Source organism: Cydia strobilella, chromosome 7 (genome assembly GCF_947568885.1).
Source record: "Cydia strobilella chromosome 7, ilCydStro3.1, whole genome shotgun sequence".
NCBI lineage: Eukaryota > Metazoa > Arthropoda > Insecta > Lepidoptera > Tortricidae > Cydia > Cydia strobilella.
In genome coordinates, this window is record NC_086047.1 from 8,997 (window position 1) to 31,847 (window position 22,851).

The 22,851-nt window shown below is 44.3% G+C and overlaps 1 protein-coding gene across 1 annotated transcript in view; it reads right to left on the reverse strand.

Annotated features, from left to right (window-relative positions):
* Positions 1 to 18,783: 18,783 nt before the first annotated feature.
* Positions 18,784 to 22,851, reverse strand: part of LOC134742756 (uncharacterized) — a 45,875-nt gene continuing 41,807 nt past the window's right edge. The window contains 6 exon segments of the mRNA XM_063675944.1: positions 18,784 to 19,011; positions 19,466 to 19,580; positions 20,180 to 20,250; positions 20,947 to 21,091; positions 21,476 to 21,676; positions 21,984 to 22,557. Of these exon segments, the coding sequence (XP_063532014.1) occupies positions 18,784 to 19,011; positions 19,466 to 19,580; positions 20,180 to 20,250; positions 20,947 to 21,091; positions 21,476 to 21,676; positions 21,984 to 22,557 (1,334 nt within the window).

Consider the following 22,851-nt stretch of genomic DNA (forward strand, 5'->3'; position numbering starts at 1 on the left):
CTAACCTAACCTAACCTAACCTAACCTAACCTAACCTAACCTAACCTAACCTAACCTAACCTAACCTAACCTAACCTAACCTAACCTAACCTAACCTAACCTAACCTAACCTAACCTAACCTAACCTAACCTAACCTAACCTAACCTAACCTAACCTAACCTAACCTAACCTAACCTAACCTAACCTAACCTAACCTAACCTAACCTAACCTAACCTAACCTAACCTAACCTAACCTAACCTAACCTAACCTAACCTAACCTAACCTAACCTAACCTAACCTAACCTAACCTAACCTAACCTAACCTAACCTAACCTAACCTAACCTAACCTAACCTAACCTAACCTAACCTAACCTAACCTAACCTAACCTAACCTAACCTAACCTAACCTAACCTAACCTAACCTAACCTAACCTAACCTAACCTAACCTAACCTAACCTAACCTAACCTAACCTAACCTAACCTAACCTAACCTAACCTAACCTAACCTAACCTAACCTAACCTAACCTAACCTAACCTAACCTAACCTAACCTAACCTAACCTAACCTAACCTAACCTAACCTAACCTAACCTAACCTAACCTAACCTAACCTAACCTAACCTAACCTAACCTAACCTAACCTAACCTAACCTAACCTAACCTAACCTAACCTAACCTAACCTAACCTAACCTAACCTAACCTAACCTAACCTAACCTAACCTAACCTAACCTAACCTAACCTAACCTAACCTAACCTAACCTAACCTAACCTAACCTAACCTAACCTAACCTAACCTAACCTAACCTAACCTAACCTAACCTAACCTAACCTAACCTAACCTAACCTAACCTAACCTAACCTAACCTAACCTAACCTAACCTAACCTAACCTAACCTAACCTAACCTAACCTAACCTAACCTAACCTAACCTAACCTAACCTAACCTAACCTAACCTAACCTAACCTAACCTAACCTAACCTAACCTAACCTAACCTAACCTAACCTAACCTAACCTAACCTAACCTAACCTAACCTAACCTAACCTAACCTAACCTAACCTAACCTAACCTAACCTAACCTAACCTAACCTAACCTAACCTAACCTAACCTAACCTAACCTAACCTAACCTAACCTAACCTAACCTAACCTAACCTAACCTAACCTAACCTAACCTAACCTAACCTAACCTAACCTAACCTAACCTAACCTAACCTAACCTAACCTAACCTAACCTAACCTAACCTAACCTAACCTAACCTAACCTAACCTAACCTAACCTAACCTAACCTAACCTAACCTAACCTAACCTAACCTAACCTAACCTAACCTAACCTAACCTAACCTAACCTAACCTAACCTAACCTAACCTAACCTAACCTAACCTAACCTAACCTAACCTAACCTAACCTAACCTAACCTAACCTAACCTAACCTAACCTAACCTAACCTAACCTAACCTAACCTAACCTAACCTAACCTAACCTAACCTAACCTAACCTAACCTAACCTAACCTAACCTAACCTAACCTAACCTAACCTAACCTAACCTAACCTAACCTAACCTAACCTAACCTAACCTAACCTAACCTAACCTAACCTAACCTAACCTAACCTAACCTAACCTAACCTAACCTAACCTAACCTAACCTAACCTAACCTAACCTAACCTAACCTAACCTAACCTAACCTAACCTAACCTAACCTAACCTAACCTAACCTAACCTAACCTAACCTAACCTAACCTAACCTAACCTAACCTAACCTAACCTAACCTAACCTAACCTAACCTAACCTAACCTAACCTAACCTAACCTAACCTAACCTAACCTAACCTAACCTAACCTAACCTAACCTAACCTAACCTAACCTAACCTAACCTAACCTAACCTAACCTAACCTAACCTAACCTAACCTAACCTAACCTAACCTAACCTAACCTAACCTAACCTAACCTAACCTAACCTAACCTAACCTAACCTAACCTAACCTAACCTAACCTAACCTAACCTAACCTAACCTAACCTAACCTAACCTAACCTAACCTAACCTAACCTAACCTAACCTAACCTAACCTAACCTAACCTAACCTAACCTAACCTAACCTAACCTAACCTAACCTAACCTAACCTAACCTAACCTAACCTAACCTAACCTAACCTAACCTAACCTAACCTAACCTAACCTAACCTAACCTAACCTAACCTAACCTAACCTAACCTAACCTAACCTAACCTAACCTAACCTAACCTAACCTAACCTAACCTAACCTAACCTAACCTAACCTAACCTAACCTAACCTAACCTAACCTAACCTAACCTAACCTAACCTAACCTAACCTAACCTAACCTAACCTAACCTAACCTAACCTAACCTAACCTAACCTAACCTAACCTAACCTAACCTAACCTAACCTAACCTAACCTAACCTAACCTAACCTAACCTAACCTAACCTAACCTAACCTAACCTAACCTAACCTAACCTAACCTAACCTAACCTAACCTAACCTAACCTAACCTAACCTAACCTAACCTAACCTAACCTAACCTAACCTAACCTAACCTAACCTAACCTAACCTAACCTAACCTAACCTAACCTAACCTAACCTAACCTAACCTAACCTAACCTAACCTAACCTAACCTAACCTAACCTAACCTAACCTAACCTAACCTAACCTAACCTAACCTAACCTAACCTAACCTAACCTAACCTAACCTAACCTAACCTAACCTAACCTAACCTAACCTAACCTAACCTAACCTAACCTAACCTAACCTAACCTAACCTAACCTAACCTAACCTAACCTAACCTAACCTAACCTAACCTAACCTAACCTAACCTAACCTAACCTAACCTAACCTAACCTAACCTAACCTAACCTAACCTAACCTAACCTAACCTAACCTAACCTAACCTAACCTAACCTAACCTAACCTAACCTAACCTAACCTAACCTAACCTAACCTAACCTAACCTAACCTAACCTAACCTAACCTAACCTAACCTAACCTAACCTAACCTAACCTAACCTAACCTAACCTAACCTAACCTAACCTAACCTAACCTAACCTAACCTAACCTAACCTAACCTAACCTAACCTAACCTAACCTAACCTAACCTAACCTAACCTAACCTAACCTAACCTAACCTAACCTAACCTAACCTAACCTAACCTAACCTAACCTAACCTAACCTAACCTAACCTAACCTAACCTAACCTAACCTAACCTAACCTAACCTAACCTAACCTAACCTAACCTAACCTAACCTAACCTAACCTAACCTAACCTAACCTAACCTAACCTAACCTAACCTAACCTAACCTAACCTAACCTAACCTAACCTAACCTAACCTAACCTAACCTAACCTAACCTAACCTAACCTAACCTAACCTAACCTAACCTAACCTAACCTAACCTAACCTAACCTAACCTAACCTAACCTAACCTAACCTAACCTAACCTAACCTAACCTAACCTAACCTAACCTAACCTAACCTAACCTAACCTAACCTAACCTAACCTAACCTAACCTAACCTAACCTAACCTAACCTAACCTAACCTAACCTAACCTAACCTAACCTAACCTAACCTAACCTAACCTAACCTAACCTAACCTAACCTAACCTAACCTAACCTAACCTAACCTAACCTAACCTAACCTAACCTAACCTAACCTAACCTAACCTAACCTAACCTAACCTAACCTAACCTAACCTAACCTAACCTAACCTAACCTAACCTAACCTAACCTAACCTAACCTAACCTAACCTAACCTAACCTAACCTAACCTAACCTAACCTAACCTAACCTAACCTAACCTAACCTAACCTAACCTAACCTAACCTAACCTAACCTAACCTAACCTAACCTAACCTAACCTAACCTAACCTAACCTAACCTAACCTAACCTAACCTAACCTAACCTAACCTAACCTAACCTAACCTAACCTAACCTAACCTAACCTAACCTAACCTAACCTAACCTAACCTAACCTAACCTAACCTAACCTAACCTAACCTAACCTAACCTAACCTAACCTAACCTAACCTAACCTAACCTAACCTAACCTAACCTAACCTAACCTAACCTAACCTAACCTAACCTAACCTAACCTAACCTAACCTAACCTAACCTTTTTTTTTTTTTTTTTTTTTTTTTTTTTTTTTTTTTTTTTTTTTTTTTTTTTTTTAACCCAGGGGAAATCCGTTAGGGATCCCACCCGGCCCGGGAGAGGCCGAGTGGGTATGTCCGACTCGCACGGACTAAAACCCCTGGGGTGTTCCGACGCTCGCTTTTGGGCGGGGTTACGGGAACAACTTTGCAGACCTCCGAGACCCCGCCGGCGTTGCCCTTGCGGGCCCATCAATTTGGGGCTGCTCCAGCAGCCTACTCCGCTGAAGGCACTTCGGAACACTTGAGGGCCTTCCAGCTCGGAAACCTCTTCAGGCGAGTGATGGGGCTCCCGACCCATCACTCGCAGGTTCTGTCACTCGCAGATTCTGTCACGCAGTTTCTGTTAGGGTGGCAGCATTCGGGCTGCGAAGGCTCTTCGCCGCCTGCCTGGCCTCCTTCGGCGCTGAGGGAGCGAGTTGGCGTCGTCCTCGCGCATTCGTTCAGCGGCCTCCTTTTGCGTCAGGACGGTGACGCTAAAGGTGGCCACTGCCGCCCATGCCTCTTCACTGCCGATCATACGGCGTATCAGCGCCGGCAGTGAGAGGTCTCTTCCTACAGCCATGGACAGGACAGCGCGAGGCTCCGCCCACGCAGGGCACTCCTCGCGCGTGTGTTGGGCCGTGTCCACGGCTCCTCCGTCACAATGGTGGCACGCTGTCGTCGGCTCTCTTCCAACCCTCTCACACAGGTACCAGCCGAAGCAGCCGTGCCCCGTCAGGAGCTGTGTGAGATGGAAGGAGGGTGTGCCGTGCTTTCGTTCCACCCATTCTTTTAGAACGGGCCGAACAGCGGCCACCAGGTCCCGGCTAGCTCCCGGGATCTCCAGACGTTCCGACCATTTTTCGAAGAGCACATCTCGTGCTTCTTCCCGCCAGTGTTGAACTTCTTGGGGGGCGGGCCAGTTTTCATTCCTCCTAGCTGCCAGCACCCGCCAATAGACCGTGGCCTGAACGCCGGCTTCAAGGTCCCAGGGCGGGCTCCCAGCCAGCAGGCAGGCTGCTACATGCGAGTTATCGCGGTATGCTCTAGCCACCCTGAGAGCTATGGCCCGCTGCGGCCGGCGCAATAGGGCCGCACTTCGAGTTCTCAGGGTGTCCGCCCATATTGGCGCCCCGTATAGCGCCATTGAGCGCACCACGCTCATATAAAGCCGCCTGCAGGCTCCTCCTGGACCGCCCAGATTTGGCAGAATCCGCCCAAGCGCTCCGGCTGCAGCTAGCAGTTTTGGAGAAAGGCTCTTGAAGTGCTCCTCGAACTTCCATCTGCCGTCGAGAACGAGTCCCAGGTACTTCATCGTTGACCCGACGGCGATGGAAGTTCCTGCCACAGTGATATGTGCCCCTTCTGGTGGTTTATTTCGAGGCCCATGGAACACGATGACCTCGGATTTGTGTAGAGCCACTTCTAGGCCCAGCGCACGGATCCTATGTACCACATATGCCACTCCTGCTGTGGCTATGTAGGCGGCCTCTCTGTGGGTCCTGCCACGGGCCGACACGAGGGTGTCGTCAGCATAGCACGTAACGCTGATTCCCCGCAATGTGGGCCCGCGTAGTACCCAGTCATAACCGATGTTCCACAGGAGCGGCCCTAGCACCGAGCCCTGTGGAACACCGCATGTCATTTCCCGCCTCCCCCAGCCGTCTTTTGTTGGAAATACCACAACGCGTCCGGCAAAGTAGTCCGCTACAATTCTTTGTAAATATTCGGGCACGTTGTGGTATTTGAGTGCCGCCTTTATTGTCTCCCAGGGCAGAGTGTTAAATGCGTTGGAGATGTCCAGTGATACGGACATCACAACCCCACCCTGAGAGACTTCCTCCTCTGCTAATTCCCTTACGCGGGCAATCGCGTCCAGTGTCGAGCGCTGCGGGCGAAAGCCATATTGGCATTCGCTCAAGCCCGGCTGCATGCTTCTGACTAGACGAGACGCGATTATCCGCTCAAAGAGCTTGCTCGTCTCGTCGAGCAGCACTATGGGGCGGTAGGCCGAAGGCTGATCAGGTGGGCGTCCCTCCTTCCGGAGGAGCACCAGCTTGCCTGTTTTCCACCTATCAGGGAACCGCCCCTGAGTCAAGCACGAGGTGAATAACTCTCGGACGCTTTCCTCCAGCTCACTGAGTGCGACTGCCAAGGCACGCCCAGGTATGCCGTCGGGCCCGGGGGCTGTCTTTTTAGAGCGGAGCTTGACGACTGCCACACTCATTTCGACCTCTGTCACCGGCGGTACTTCCGTCACCATTTGGCGTGGTCTCATGGTCGGCGCCATAACTGGTGGCACGAATTCACCTCTTTCAGGGAAGAGAGCGCCCACGACTCGGTTTAAGAGCTCTGGTTGGAGGCTGCTTGTTAATGGGGGTGCCCAAGATCGGAGCTTTTGCCTTACAGCTCGATACGGCCTGCCCCACGGATCCCTATTGAGCATATCTAGCCACTCCTGCCAAGCTGCCTCCTTGGCCTGTGCGATTGCCGTCTTTAGGTTTGTACGAGTGGCCCTGTAGGTGTCGTACAGAGCATCTTCCTCGGCTGGGTTTCGGATCCGCCTTCTTCTGTACCTGGTGTACTGGCGACGCGCGGCCACGCAAGTGTTCCGCAGTTGGCGGAGTTCAGGTCGCCACCAGTACACACGACGCTTTGGACTGAAGGGTTTGGCCCTGGGCATTGCTGCGTCACATACGCGAGTCAATGCGGCGCTAAGATGTTCGGCCTCTCGTTCTACCTGCGCTGCCTCCGCCAGGCCAGTGCTGGCATTCCAGGACTCGACAATGGCCGCCTCTTTTGCAAGCTCTCTATCCATTTTTGACACTAACCATCTTGGGCTGTCCCCTGCAGCGGGTCGGTTTCCCCTCCCAGCGGCAGGATGTGTCGAGACGTCGAACCGGATATATCGGTGGTCCGATGCCGTCTCTGCATCCACCACCACCTTCCAGTTTTGAGCACGGCGTGCCATGGCGTTTGACGCAAAAGTTATGTCCACTATGGACTCGCCTTGTGGCCGCACGCACGTGCTTTCCGACCCGGTGTTGAGGACAGCCAGTCCTAGTGATATAGCCCACTCTTCGAGAACTTCCCCTTTGACGTCTGTTGCTCGACATCCCCATGCCGTGGATTTCGCGTTAAAATCTCCGGCGACCAGCACAGGTATAGGGGATATCTGTCCGACCAGAGCGCCGACATGTGAGATCACCTGCTCGAACTCAGCGAGCGTGAGACTGGGTGGGAAGTACACGCTGATGAAAGCAATGCCACCTATGACGGCAAGCACGAACCCTCTCCCCCTCACGATGTTCTCAAAGGATCCAGATGTAGCGGATGTTATGATGGCCACTGATTTGTCGTGGTCTGAGACCCAGTCGTCCCGATTGGGAATAAAATAAGGCTCCGAGACCATAGCTACTCCTATATCCCACTCTGCCATGGTTTGCATCAAGAGGTCTTGGGCCATGACACAATGGTTGATGTTCACCTGCAGACACTTGAGAGCCATATTATTATTGTCCGGTGTCCATCTGTTCCGCCTCGTCCGCTTGGGATTGGTTGTTGGACCGATCAGGAGGTTGTGATCGAGAAGATCCATTTTCTGTCGTTCCTCTACCTACTTTTTTGCCCTTTTGGGGCTTCCCGCCACAGCAACCTTTGCTGCCTAGCGAGTGTGTCGCCGGTTTTCCAGCAGCCTCACAGACAGCGCAGTGCGCTTCAGCAGCAGAGCAATCTCGAATCTTGTGTCCGGGTTTTCCGCAGCGGAAACAAATGCTACTGCGGTCTATGCCCCTGTCACATTTTGCGCCTACGTGTCCTTCCTCCAGGCAACGGTAGCACCTTAGAGGCCTGGCTTCCAGTAGCACCACCCGTGCTGAAACCCATCCCACTTTGAGACGGCCTACGTCTACCACTTTCTTGGCTGCTGCTACCGGACAGCTTAGCCAGAGTGATCCATTTCCATTTTGGCTACGTGACATAACGCCTGCCTTAATTGTATCAACGGCGCAGTCCCCCTCTGCAGCCAACGCTGCGATTACCTCTTCGGTGGTTGCGGAGTCGTCCAGTCCGGTAACTCGAATTTCCGCGCATTTGACGGGCCGCTGAACCTGCACGTCTGTGCCAAGAACTTCTCTGAGTTTGGCGGCCAGATCATCTGCCGCCTTTACGGCGTTTTCGGTTTTAGGGGGAATCTCTAGCATTCGAGCGCCTGTTGCCGTGATTTTGAAGTGCAGTTGGGAGATGCCGAAATCCTCCAGCTTGATATTAGCCTTGGCCTTGACCAGGACTGCATCATATTTTGCACCTTTCTCCATTGCCTCCGGTTTCAGCGTCAGGGTAATGGCGGCAGTGCGGGGAGGCTTAAGTTTAATTTTCCGCGGGGCCGTCTTACTGGGTACCCTGGACCGATTTGCCGCCTGTGCTGTCGGCTTTTTACTTTTCTTGCCCCCTATGGTACTCCAATTTTGTTTAGCGGGCACCGGATCCGGTTGAACGGTGGGTGCCGCAGGTGTCTGTGTAGCCGCGGCTGCTTCCTGCGCTGCCATACTGGGACGCTTGCCCTTCTTACCTTTCTTGCCGTTTTTGTTTGTTTTTGCCTTCCCGTCGGTAGGGGCAGGACCAGTGACCGCCGTTAGTGTTGCTGATACCTGGGATTGCGTGTTCGAGGTACTAGGACCTACCTCATCCGGTGCGGCACGAACAGCTTCCGCTGCTTTTTTGTCGGCTGCTAACGCAGGGCGCAGCCTAGGTTCTGGCAGAAGCCGACTCTCAAGGCCCTCAAGACGGGCGTCTAGCAAATTGTTAAATTGATCGCGGGTGGAGCGCGATACTTCCTCCATAATTCGCCGAATGTCGGCCTCAGCCACCGCTGCAGGCTGGTTTCGCATCTCGTCCACTTGTTTGCGCAATTCTGCCAGCTGCCATGAAAGCTGGGCATTTGCTACCTCTAGGCGGGCAACCTCTTCCGTGGCAGTGCGAGATCTTACCTCAGCGAAAGCCCCGCCAATAGCCTCCACCGAGGCTTTGAGTTTTTGTTGGTGAGTGCCTTTCAAGTGGCCCGAAGTATTAGTCACGTATATGATGGCACTAAGGGCATCCTGCACTTTTTTATCTATTGCAGCCAATGTCTGCTCCCCAAACTGGCTGCCAGCGGGAAGATCTCGACTCATTAGACGCTCGGCTCTTTTCCGAGCCGCTGCTTCCGCCGATGCGTTAAGGGCAACCAGGTTTTTCTCTGCCTGTATCTGCCTTTCGTGCGCTTTTTCTTCGCTTATCGCAGCCTGGAACTTTCCAAAGCCCACGTAATTGCCTGATGTGGGCGGCCGGCCTCTGCCCCGTTTTGGGGTTGGTTTCAAAATTTTGCGGTAGTTTGAGATCGCGCCTTCGCTTAGCGCTCCGATGTGCACCCCAACCTAACCTAACCTAACCTAACCTAACCTAACCTAACCTAACCTAACCTAACCTAACCTAACCTAACCTAATAAGTTTTCCATTTTCCATCCCATGACTAATGTTGAAGGTCCTATCAAAATCGGACAAGCCGTTTCGATTTGGGAACCAAAACAGACAAAATGTCACAAACTGTCATTTTCACTGAAAATGACCAAAACTGTCAATCTGTCAAATTTGACTGATATGTCAAACAACTCTATACTATGTCACTTAGTACCAAACTTTAACAAAACATGTTAATTTTCACTAAAAATGACAAAAACTGTCAAACTGTCAATTTTGACATTTTTGACAGATGTGTCAAACTACATTTTCCATCCCATGACTACTGTTGAAGTTCCTATCAAAATCGGACCAGCCGTTTCGATTTTGGACCCAAAACTGTCAAAATTTCACAAAATGTCAATTTTGACAGATTTGACAGATAGTATAAATCTACACTTAACAATGTCACTTGGTGCTAAATTATATCCCAAAATGAGAATTTTCACTGAAAATGGCAAAAACTGTCAAACTGTCAATTTTGACAGATATGTCAAACAACACTAAGTACATTAAACTATGTCACTTAGTACCAAACAATAACAAAACATGTTAATTTTCAGTAAAAATGACAAAAACTGTCAAACTGTCAATTTTGACAGTTTTGACAGATGCGTCAAACTACATTTTCCATCCCATGACCAATGTTGAAAGTCCTATCAAAATCGGACCAGCCGTTTAGAAGATACAGAATTTTTCCTCAAACTGAATTTCGGTCAAGTTCGAGTCGGAATTAGCTTTATCCATACAAAAACGGTCGAGGCGCCTGATGAAGGTAATAGCAGTTTCTCTATATTTTTACCTCTAAAAAATTAATATCTCAAAAACGGTAAGAGATAAAAAAAAATGGACTTGAAATTCGAGCTATCGGCACCACGTAGTAGGTGCACGAGGTACGGCATGCCTACCTTATATATTTTTTTCAAAATTTTTGGACGCTAAAAAAAAATTTAAAAAAATGCAAAAATAATCTAACCCGGGTCTAAAATCTTTATTTATTATCCGATTTTAATGTAAAAAACGTCATTCGATGCGCAATTATTGAAATTTTGGGGTAGGGTAGAAATCAAACACCTAATTATTATAAGTTTTTAATAAAAAATTAAAAACCGCAAATTTTCAAAAAAAAAGTATGGGAGGTACCAGACGCAGGGCGATTCAATACCAAAAGCGAAAGACCATAGATAGATCAGGTAAAAAAAAGCCCCTATGCCAAATTTGAACGAAATCGACCGAGAATAGACCCTATAACCTAACCTAACCTAACCTAACCTAACCTAACTCAAAACCTAACCTAACTCAAAACCTAACCTAACTCAAAACCTAACCTAACTCAAAACCTAACCTAACTCAAAACCTAACCTAACTCAAAACCTAACCTAACTCAAAACCTAACCTAACTCAAAACCTAACCTAACTCAAAACCTAACCTAACTCAAAACCTAACCTAACTCAAAACCTAACCTAACTCAAAACCTAACCTAACTCAAAACCTAACCTAACTCAAAACCTAACCTAACTCAAAACCTAACCTAACTCAAAACCTAACCTAACTCAAAACCTAACCTAACTCAAAACCTAACCTAACTCAAAACCTAACCTAACTCAAAACCTAACCTAACTCAAAACCTAACCTAACTCAAAACCTAACCTAACTCAAAACCTAACCTAACTCAAAACCTAACCTAACTCAAAACCTAACCTAACTCAAAACCTAACCTAACTCAAAACCTAACCTAACTCAAAACCTAACCTAACTCAAAACCTAACCTAACTCAAAACCTAACCTAACTCAAAACCTAACCTAACTCAAAACCTAACCTAACTCAAAACCTAACCTAACTCAAAACCTAACCTAACTCAAAACCTAACCTAACTCAAAACCTAACCTAACTCAAAACCTAACCTAACTCAAAACCTAACCTAACTCAAAACCTAACCTAACTCAAAACCTAACCTAACTCAAAACCTAACCTAACTCAAAACCTAACCTAACTCAAAACCTAACCTAACTCAAAACCTAACCTAACTCAAAACCTAACCTAACTCAAAACCTAACCTAACTCAAAACCTAACCTAACTCAAAACCTAACCTAACTCAAAACCTAACCTAACTCAAAACCTAACCTAACTCAAAACCTAACCTAACTCAAAACCTAACCTAACTCAAAACCTAACCTAACTCAAAACCTAACCTAACTCAAAACCTAACCTAACTCAAAACCTAACCTAACTCAAAACCTAACCTAACTCAAAACCTAACCTAACTCAAAACCTAACCTAACTCAAAACCTAACCTAACTCAAAACCTAACCTAACTCAAAACCTAACCTAACTCAAAACCTAACCTAACTCAAAACCTAACCTAACTCAAAACCTAACCTAACTCAAAACCTAACCTAACTCAAAACCTAACCTAACTCAAAACCTAACCTAACTCAAAACCTAACCTAACTCCGAACCTCACCTAACCACTCTATTTGTAAAATCGCCACATGATTCGGTGGAAAATCTTAACAGCGCCATTTATCTTAGACGCTTGTATTGATTAGTGCCATCTATCGGATGCATATTATTACTACATTTTTAATTAGTTCCCTGTGTAGAACTATATTTTATTAAAATCTTAAAATCGTACATGGCTGTGTCGTTTCGGTCGGGTCATAATTTTAGTTTAAATATCATTTGTCTTTCCGAGATCTGTAATAAATCTCAAAAAAAGTTTTATCTGATAGGACTACTAATGCCATCTATGAATCGGTTGGAATCAACATACTATTGAGGCGTAAGTGTTTGTTAATATTAAGCATTTTTAGTATAGTGGAGATATCGTGAGGACTTGAAAGAAAACGTGGGAAGTTCTGTGCACAGAAATTTATGATAATATATGATATTGTCATGGTGTAACGCGAAGCTTTCCCAGATACATCAATAAGCCCATATGATTAAGTTACCCTTAGGACAACCAGATATCGCTAGTAGTCTTCGATATCAATGTAAAGTATAATCAAATTTTACCTTCCCCGTGGCTTTAAAATAACGAAATCTTGTGTTTTATTGTTACCTATATTTTCATGAAATCGTACCGAATGTTAAAACATTCGACTAGTCGAGATTAATAAATTTATTAATTTAGCTTGAAAAATATATTTACACCATCATTCTTTCTTTAAATTTTTTAATCTTACATTTTTTTTATTTAAAATATACATTTTTTTAGTATAGATTATTAAAATATTAAAATTCTTTCTTAATTTTTTAAAATAAATGCTTATAACAAGCTCATTAATTAGTTAAAAATTTAATTATCTCAATATTTACTTAATAAAGTAAATAAAAGTAAAATAAATAAATAAAAAAATAAAAATAAAGTAAATAAAAAAATTATATAAAGTAAGAAAAATAAGTCCTGTAATAATTATAAGGTTCTTCTACAGGTCGAGCTCCAATTCAAGTTAATAAAATAACTGTTGTTAAATACTATAGATCAAAATAAAATTTGGTTGATAGGGTAGAATTGAATTCCTTGAGTTCTTTTACTAAAAGTTATAGGTAACCCAGTCAACCATTAGGTTAATGTGTAGTTCATCAATTTGTTACTAGGTGTCGCTATTATAATTCGTTATCATGGGAACCGATTTCAACAATTTTTGTTTTATTTTAAAGAAGGTGTTTTTATCTTACTAGACAAGTATAACATGCAAATGAGCTGAAATTGCAAATTAAATTAGAAAACGTTTTGTTAATTAAAAATAAATTTATTATTAATATTAATTATTATGTTAAAATTTTATAATTTTTCGTGAGATAAGGGGGGGGGGATGGTATTTTTTTTCACATTTTATTTCTATGTAAAACAAACAAAAAATTGTTTTGTTATGTTCAATCCGAGCTCTTTCAGATGATATCCCACTCGAGCTAGTAACTAGTAGACTTTGAAATTTTGCGCCCTCTTTATATTGGGCAGTTCATAATTAATAAAAAAAAACACTTCCAATGTGTTTGGGTTAGCGTTGTTCATAACTATTCGGAATCGATAGCTTCAGTAGTTCTCGAGATATTTAGCAATGTGACAGACAGACAGAGTCGAACCATAACGGTTCCTTTTATACCTTTTTGGTACGGAATCCTAAAAACAAATTTTACAGGTTATATTTTTATTTATCTACTACCTACATTAAAATAGTTGTATTGAATCTTGTTCTTGTCGTTTTGGCCAACGGTGTATGCCTACTACCTATGCCTCTTTCATTTATATCAATTTCGTTGCGCTTGAGCCTCAGCTTGCATAAAGTTCGTGCCTGCTGCTTCTCGTCCGTACGGTCTATTCATCTTCGAAGTCTCCACTTTAATGTCTCGAGGAAAATTCACAAGAACGTTTTACATACAATTGTTCAAAATAAAGTATTTAGTTTTCTAACAATGAATGCATCAATGCATCATAAGGCCAGCCAGGCTACGCGAGTGGAGTAGGTATAGGTACGTAAGTAGGTAGGTATCCTAAATAAAACACGTAATAAATGTAAACATTATTTAATTTCATCCCTGTCGTACATAGCTCTAGGAAGTTGTGACATTAACTTATTGTACTAGATATACTTTCAATCATCGTTGCTATTACATTTATTCTGCGGTCAACCCGTTATATATTACTTGAAGTTCAAACGATAGCAAAAAAAAAGAAATAAGCATCGTGAAAACTATAAAATTATTTGCCAGTTAGGTAGATATGCAACTTAATGTCAGATATTGCTATCATTTGTAATTGAATAAAAGGATTATTCGGAACCTCTGAAATACGAGTAGGTTACTAATAAGATAGTTTAAGCCTCATCGGATAAGTGATGATGGTTCATTTTATTTGGTCCGGCACTAAAGCATAACAAAGTCAATAAGTATAGGCTGGCGCCAGCCCTTACGAGTCAACCTACAGGGCCCCGTTGATCAAAAGCTTTTAGCTTGTAATAGGTACAATACAAGTGGAAGTCCCTTTCTAACAAAAGCTATCAAAAAGGGACTTCCACTTGTATTAAAAGCTACAAGCTTTTGATAAACGGGCCCCTGATATCAATTAATGTATGTATGTATGTATGTATCTCTCTACGTACCTATGTACACAACCTGCAGTCGCAGGGAGGAAGGAATAAATAAAACTACGTATAGGTACAGTCATATCCTATGTACTATAAAAATATATTGTATATAATGAATATAATATCGAGTTAAAGCGATCAAGTCTTATCAGTAGCCACGAGTGCAGTTGGGTTTGTAGTACTTGGTAGTACAAAATTCATTCAATGGAACCTGTTTTTATTCGTCTTAAAGAGGTTTCGAGTTACAGAGGTAAAATGAATGAAAAGTTCGTATTACAGAGGTGATTATACATACGCTTAAAGTACCTACGGTCTTATTATTTTCTTCGCGTTACAGAGGTTTGTTGAGATATAAATTCGAAATAGACGTGATATAAGAATATAGGTAAGTCTATTTTTCGAGTTATAGAGGTCAAATTTCAGTTTTCGAGTTATGGAGGTTAAATCTGTACTGGACAGCCAAGAAGGGAATCGTTGGTTACTTCGTCTTAATGAGGTTAAATATTTCAAGTTATGGAGGTTTTGGGTTTTGAAGGGAAGGGAATAGCATTTTATTTCGAGAATTTCGTCTTATCGAGGTTCCATTGTACCATGCAATAAACTGGGGTTAAGGGGCGGGGTGCGGGGTTACTGTGAATCGCGGGGAAACATTGATTAGGTATCGATTTTTAAACTATAAGGAATTGGTGTCTGAACGCTTCATTGTGCATTTCTGTTAAGGTGTTCAACCACTTCAACCATGCATGCATAATTATCATAAAATTCTTAAGCTTGCGTTCATAAATTAACAAGTGCGCTGGCGCCAAAGAACTTTCATTACAACATCATATCATTTAATAAACTAGTTTTGCTGCAGGGTTTACTGCTCTAAATATGTACCTTCCTTGTATACTTACAAAGACTTGCTTAAAACTGAGTTTTACGCGGCCTTACGCGCCATTTCGCTTGCACGGCTTGCACCAATGTCAGCACTAGGGAGATGCATTGTGAGTTAGTTGATGCAGTCGCTAGCGAATATGTCAAACTCATGCATGGTTTATACAGGTAGGTATGTAGGTAAGGTAAGGTAAGGTAAGGATACAGGAGCTAGGTTAGGTAACTGGTATGTCACGATCACCACTCGTGGCCCGATAATACAGATACCTGCGGATACTTCGCTCACTCTAACAATATGTTCCTATTCATTTTTATAAAAGTGCGTTTTATTTATTTTATTTGATATCAACTTGACGATATATGTCGGACCAAGTCGGACTAAGCAGCACGTCTGTAGAAAACGATATTTCATTGACAACTATCGGTAAAAGAAATTGAAAAAGAACTTGCTCAGCCGAGAAAGAATCTTATTTCTTGCCGATGAAGTACAGAAATTCATGACACCTATATTTGACCTCGTCTGATAACAAATACAATAAATAAACAAAGTCCAAAATATACTCGTATATTTATACAATAATATTTAATAATATGATTAATATTAATAGGTACGAGTATTTCACGTGACGAAGCGTACAAAAATATGAGACACCGTTTTTGGATTTTGCAATACGAGTAAGCTCACATTACTCACACATTTGTGTGCGTTTCGGCGTGTAATTCTATTAGCGTAACATTTGTGACGTGCCACGGGTAAAGGTACCTTATGGCGCGGCTTACGTCGCGTAGCACCGGATTGATATTGGAGCGTCGTTAATAACAGCCTAACAACCAACAGCCAACCGCCATCAGGTACCTTTACCCGTGGAACGTCACATTCAGCCTCACGCCTCGCAGTAGGTACTCACAGGTAAATCTTAAACCTCACATAATAAAACATTATAGGTAAATATAATCACTATTGAGCACATTGAATTGAAGCTATATACCTACCGCATAATAAACATTCAATAAAAAGCACCATCTTAGGTATATTACAGCGAGTAAAATTAAGATTAATTTTAGCTTAGGCCTAAACTCGGAATAAATAGGTGATGTTTTCTTAAAACACATATATTCTAATACCTAGGGGTAAACAAACAAGCACAAATTGTCACGTTTCTTAACTATCGAAGTGTGAGCAGAGAACGTATACTTTTACGTATAATTAATTACTTAAATCTAGTCTGTTTAAATGTAGGTTATAAGACTTATAAGCTACTCGCAGAGTTGAAGCGGTAAACAGAGCAAATGGATGATCCCACTTGATACCCCTTGTATGTAAATTTCCATACAGCGTGACCTATTTTCATTGTTCTGTTTGTACATACATAATTTTAAGTTTGAGGTCCAGTGTTCGCCGTATCAACAAAAAAACGCAAAAAGGAATTCTTAAAACAGCACCATCTTTGTCCTTATCCAACCCCAATAAGCCTTGTTTCTATACATATATATACTCCGATACTACATTTAAAATTTATTTTCTAATACGATCTGTCATTTTAGTACAAAACTGGAACAATAACAAGATGATTGGGTAAATACGTAATAAGTTGCCCAATTGAGCTGTCATATTTAGTGGGATATATATAAAAACAGCTTATGTATACAAGCAAGTGATAGTCGCGCATCGAATAGCCCTCATTCCCAAATATAGTAAACTCATGCGAATCACATCCGCGTTGGCAAGAAATAGTACACCTTACCTTACAACTTGTAACGTTAACAATTTACAGCATTGGGAAGAGCGAAAGAAGCTCTCATTCACTCATACAATTGTACCTACATAATAATATAATAAAATGTATGACCAAATAAGGCTAAACAAAGTTAGGTACTTAACTACAATATTTAATTAGAATGTAATTAAAACTAGTGCACAAATTGTTCTATATATTTCACATAGCTAACACACGAGCGTCATCGTCATCATCATCACATTCATTTACCATTATATTATATCTCACGGAGTCTAGTTTATTAATTCGTGTTCTATCTACTCGAGTAGGTATAGTATGCAGAAGTGTGACAAGGATTTTTTTCGATATATGTACTTCATAATTTTATGCTTTAAAGATTCGTTCGTGCCTTCATGATTATTTTAAAATTTATTCGTCATAAGTTTTCCGTAAATCTATTGTGTTATTTACCTAAAGACATGATTATAAATAATGTATATTGTATATGTAGGTATATACTCGTATTGAGAGAAACACATGCAGTATACTTTTTGTTTTAATAGTTACATAATAATTGTTTCGGTCGTCACATAAGATTTAGGTTTTTTATTGTTTTTTTTTTTTCAGGTGTCATCAAAATATACATAAAAGGACAATCAACGATGTTAGAGCATTGAACTCTGTCGCAGATAACAACATGCCTGCTCCAATGGGAACTCAGGTCAGGAACCGGTTTTGGGAGCTTCACAAAGAGTAGAAATAGAAACTGACAAGTAGGTACCTTATAAATATTAAACACAACTCTTTCATTAAGGCGTTAAAGTGTGTCGCAAATAATTATCAGTTATAGATTGTGCGTTTAATTTTTCAAACGTTTGAAATTCCATTCTAGTCATTTGATTTTGAACCGTAATACTGAGGAGATGCGTTTTTGTTTTAAGTATTATGTGAAGTATGTTGCCACTGTGGATTTAAGGACCACTCGCACCGTTCACTACCCCGGGGTTTATAAATCGGTTAAACCTGGAGGTACCACGGTGCCCGGTACAATTTAACCGCTTAACGCCGCAAGGGGCGCTAAGGATTAAAGAAGGCTTTCTATTTCTATTAGTCGCGCTATATCTAGTAGATCGTTAACAGAGGGTCAAAACTATGCCCTTCACTCGAGTTAAACGCTCTACTTTTCATTTCGAATACGAGGAAAGAAAAATGATATTTGCAATGTAACCGGAGGGCCGCGGAGGGCACGTTCGACGATGACGCCAACCGCCACGCATTCGTTTTAACCAAAGCACGGAGCTCGGCGTCCGCGTCGCGGCCGATGCGCGCGAGCGGAGCTTCGGCCAACATCGTCGTCACGTCCTCCGTCCGCGAGGTGCACCGCGACCGCGCGTGCAGGCGCTCGGGCGGGAGCGGGAGAGGGAGAGGGTGAGGGAGCGGGCGGCGCTCATCAGGAGGGCGGGGGGTGCGGGCGCGGGCGGCGCGCGGCCGCGGCCAGCGAGTACGTCTCCGGCACGAACGTGGGCGGGCACTGCAGGTGCGGGTAGTGGTGCGTGCGCCACGCCCACTCCGTGCGCGTCCCCGCCCCCGTCCCCGCCCCCGTCTCACCCACCCCCGCCCCCGCCCCCGACCCCGCGCCCGAGCCCGCCGGCGGCGTGCCCGCTGACGACGACGACTCCTGCGATCACACATGCTTATAAACATAGTTTACCGAGGAGAGATATAAGTACATATGCATTTCTTTCATTGCGACGGGAACTTGCCGATTCGATGGCCGTGGCCGGGGGCCGTATCGGTTCCTTTCCGTGGACCAGAAGTCAAAGCTCGCGAACTGGATACGGCCATCAGATCAGTTCGAAACAGCTTTTTCTCTCCTGGGCCGTTCGTATAAAAAATATTATTAAAAAAAAACTACTTATAAACTGCACGGTATCCTAATCCTTAGGCCGCTTTCCCCCCGACGTTCAGTTTTTTGCGGGTACGGTTTTCTGCAGGATCCAGTTTTCTGTAGTATGAGTGCAGTATCCCGCAAACAGGACGCTCGCGTGAACGTTGCTATATTAGCTCGTATACTACTAAAATGGAATCCTGCAAAAAACTGGACGTCAGTGGGCAGGAGCTGTTAGTGTTACCTGTCTCGAGGTGTCCCTCGACGCGCTGCGCCCGAACATGAGCCGCAGCCGCGACACGCCCGCGCCCGCGCCCGCCCCCGCGCCCGCCCCCGCCCCCGCGCTCGACGCCGGCGCACTATGCAGTAACAATACTACATCGTGATACAAGTCTGCTAAGGTGGTTACTACAAACGAGGCGATATTGTGCACGCGAGCTGTAAGCGAGCGCGCAGTAAGAAAGCCGATGTGTGTAATTACCAATGCCCACACGTTTCATACGTTTTTCAACACACTTGCACACAAAAAAAAACTTCCATATTAATCAAATTTGAATAGTTAAAACAATTATTATTGTGTGTAGCATCTGTCATGCTGCCGGCCCTCGCTCGCCCCGGCCGGGCCGCGCGCCGGTGTCCGACCAGAGGGCTCCCTTTCCATGCATAGTACCAATCAGTTACCTTCTTAATTAACTCAGTCGGATAATATAATGAAAAACCACGAGTGTTATAATATACTAAAAAAGCACGCGTGTTTAATATCTAGGATTATGAGCCAAAAATCGGTGGAATAAAAACGTCGTTTTGAGCAAGTGTGTTGGAAACATTTATTATATCTCGCACATTCCCTCCCTCCCACTTATGTAGCAAAATGTATGTTAACACTACAATGGTAAGTTAATACTAAATATGAAAATAATCATAATAAATATAGTATTCACAAATAGTGTTATGTTACCTGTCCGGTGTGTGGGGCGCGGACGCGGGGGAGTGCTGCAGCGGAGCCACGCGCCGCGCGCCGCTCGGGCCCTGCCACATGCCACCGGACACACGTTACAACACGTTACAACACGCACACCACAATACCACTACATACAACACATCAACAACAACGTCTCCGTTCTATCCAACATTTGTTCAGTAGGCCACAAAAGTTTCCCGTTTGAAGTAATTCATTCAGCAACGTTTTCTTTTTAACCCACTACATTCAGCCCCCAGAGTTAAATTCTAGCGTACTTTAGGGTTCCGTAGTCAACTAGCGACCCTTATAGTTTCGCCATCGCCATGTCCGTCTGTCTATCCGTATGTCCGTCCGCGGCTTTGCTCGGTGGTCGTTAGACGTTAGAGCTACAAAGCTGCAATTTGGCATGGATATACATATGTAAAATTAATTCTTAGTATAAGTATGTTAACTCATGTAAGTGAATTGTAATATTCTTATGAGTAATAAAATTTGTGCCGACAGAGAATGTAAAAAAAAATGTTCTAGAATCTAATCCCCTCCCCTCTACGTTTCTTAAAACGTAAAGCGGGGGTGAAATTATTTTTCTCTTGAACCCTGCGGTGTAGGGTGTCGTCGGATGGCTGTTTAAAAACTAATATGGGTCTTCAAGAACTATTTCTGATAAACATAATATTTTCGGAAATAATCGCTCTGAAAAAAAAAGCTCAGTGCTTATCGAGCCGCAAGTACCTAAGTAGATTAGTGAAAACGCAATGTGTTACCTTATCGTGCCTGGGGCTGGGGCTGGGGCCGGGGCCGGGGCCGGGGCCGGGAGTGCCGGCGCAGGCGTGGTCGGACGGCGGCGACGGCCGACGCATGCGCTCGGCTCCGATCGGCTTCTCCCCTGTGTACACTATCTTCTCATATCTGGAACGACACTAACATAAATACCGTGTCACATTCGCTTGCTAAAGTGGTCAATAAAATAGTAATAAAAAAAAATCGTCATATGTTATAATGGGTAATAAAAAAACGTCGGTATTTTATCGGCAGTTCTTGGAACTTATGTACGAAATATCATTTGATATCACATAGTCTAGAATAGTATTTTTTCCATGAAGTAAGAAATCGGATTAATTCCAACAAGGCCTAGTTTTGTCCTGAGTTGGCGGGTCATATCAGTCGCTTTCGTACAAATGAATGCCTGCGTATTGACAAATGTAAAGCATCGTCCTTGGATTCGATTGCCGGTTGCCGGGCGGGCCTCAGGCTTTTTAGTGAGCTGCGATAAATAAGGATCGGTAGTCTCACCCATCCTTGCCCTTGACGGAGATGGGCTTGAGGTCGCGGGCGGGGCGCGCGGCCACGCGTGGCGGCGGCGTGCGCGGCAGCGAGCGCGCCTGCACGTGCGCCGAGTGCACGCCGTGCGCGCCGTGCGTGCCGTGTGCGCCGTGCGCGACGTGCGCGCCGTGCGGCGGGAGCGTGCGCGACGCGGCCGCGGGAGGCTCCGGGCTGTGTAATGTTCGAAAGTGGTAGGTATATCCGATCAACATATTTGAAGTAAACGAGCACATTCGAAGGTATTGACGCGAGTCTGAAGTGACATAGAGCCCTCTACATCGCAGGGATATTTACTATGACTATAAATAATCCAACAGCGACGCAGCGAGCCCGCCTCCACGCCCGGCAGCACCCTGTCGTAGTCACCTGTGCTCGGGCTCGACCCGGGAGGTGCCGTACAACACGTCGGGCACGACCCGGTCGAGCCGCCTCCGCAGCGAGCCCGCCTCCACGCCCGGCAGCACCCTGTCGTAGTCACCTGTGCTCGGGCTCGACCCGGGAGGTGCCGTACAGCACGTCGGGCACGACCCGGTCGAGCCGCCTCCGCAGCGAGCCCGCCTCCACGCCCGGCAGCACCCTGTCGTAGTCACCTGTGCTCGGGCTCGACCCGGGAGGTGCCGTACAACACGTCGGGCACGACCCGGTCGAGCCGCCTCCGCAGCGAGCCCGCCTCCACGCCCGGCAGCACCCTGTCGTAGTCACCTGTGCTCGGGCTCGACCCGGGAGGTGCCGTACAGCACGTCGGGCACGACCCGGTCGAGCCGCCTCCGCAGCGAGCCCGCCTCCACGCCCGGCAGCACCCTGTCGTAGTCACCTGTGCTCGGGCTCGACCCGGGAGGTGCCGTACAGCACGTCGGGCACGACCCGGTCGAGCCGCCTTCGCAGCGAGCCCGCCTCCACGCCCAGCAGCACGCGGTTGGTGTACAGCTCGCGACGGTCCTCCTCCTGCTTCTGCAGCATGAACTCCTCGAGAGTAACGAAGCCGGAGAAGGAGGCGGGCGCGGGCCGCGGGATGAAGATGCGGGACGCCACGATGTCGTTGTTGCCGAACTCTGCATGGGGGACGAAAACAATACGTTTCACTTTTTTACACAGACCACCCCCTATAGACCGAACTTATAGGACGACTCGCGGTCACCGCCCGTATGGTGTATAGGTCTTATATAAGATTGCTCGCGCGCCGCTCCGATCAGTTGCGCCCAAGAATACGACACGAAAATAAATCGTAAATAATTGAATTCGTTCGCTAATAATTTATATTGCAGTGTAAAATGGTGTGGCAAGTCATCTAAGACTTCCAAATACAAAACAGATGGAATAACATTCCAGTTAATTGTAAAATTCAT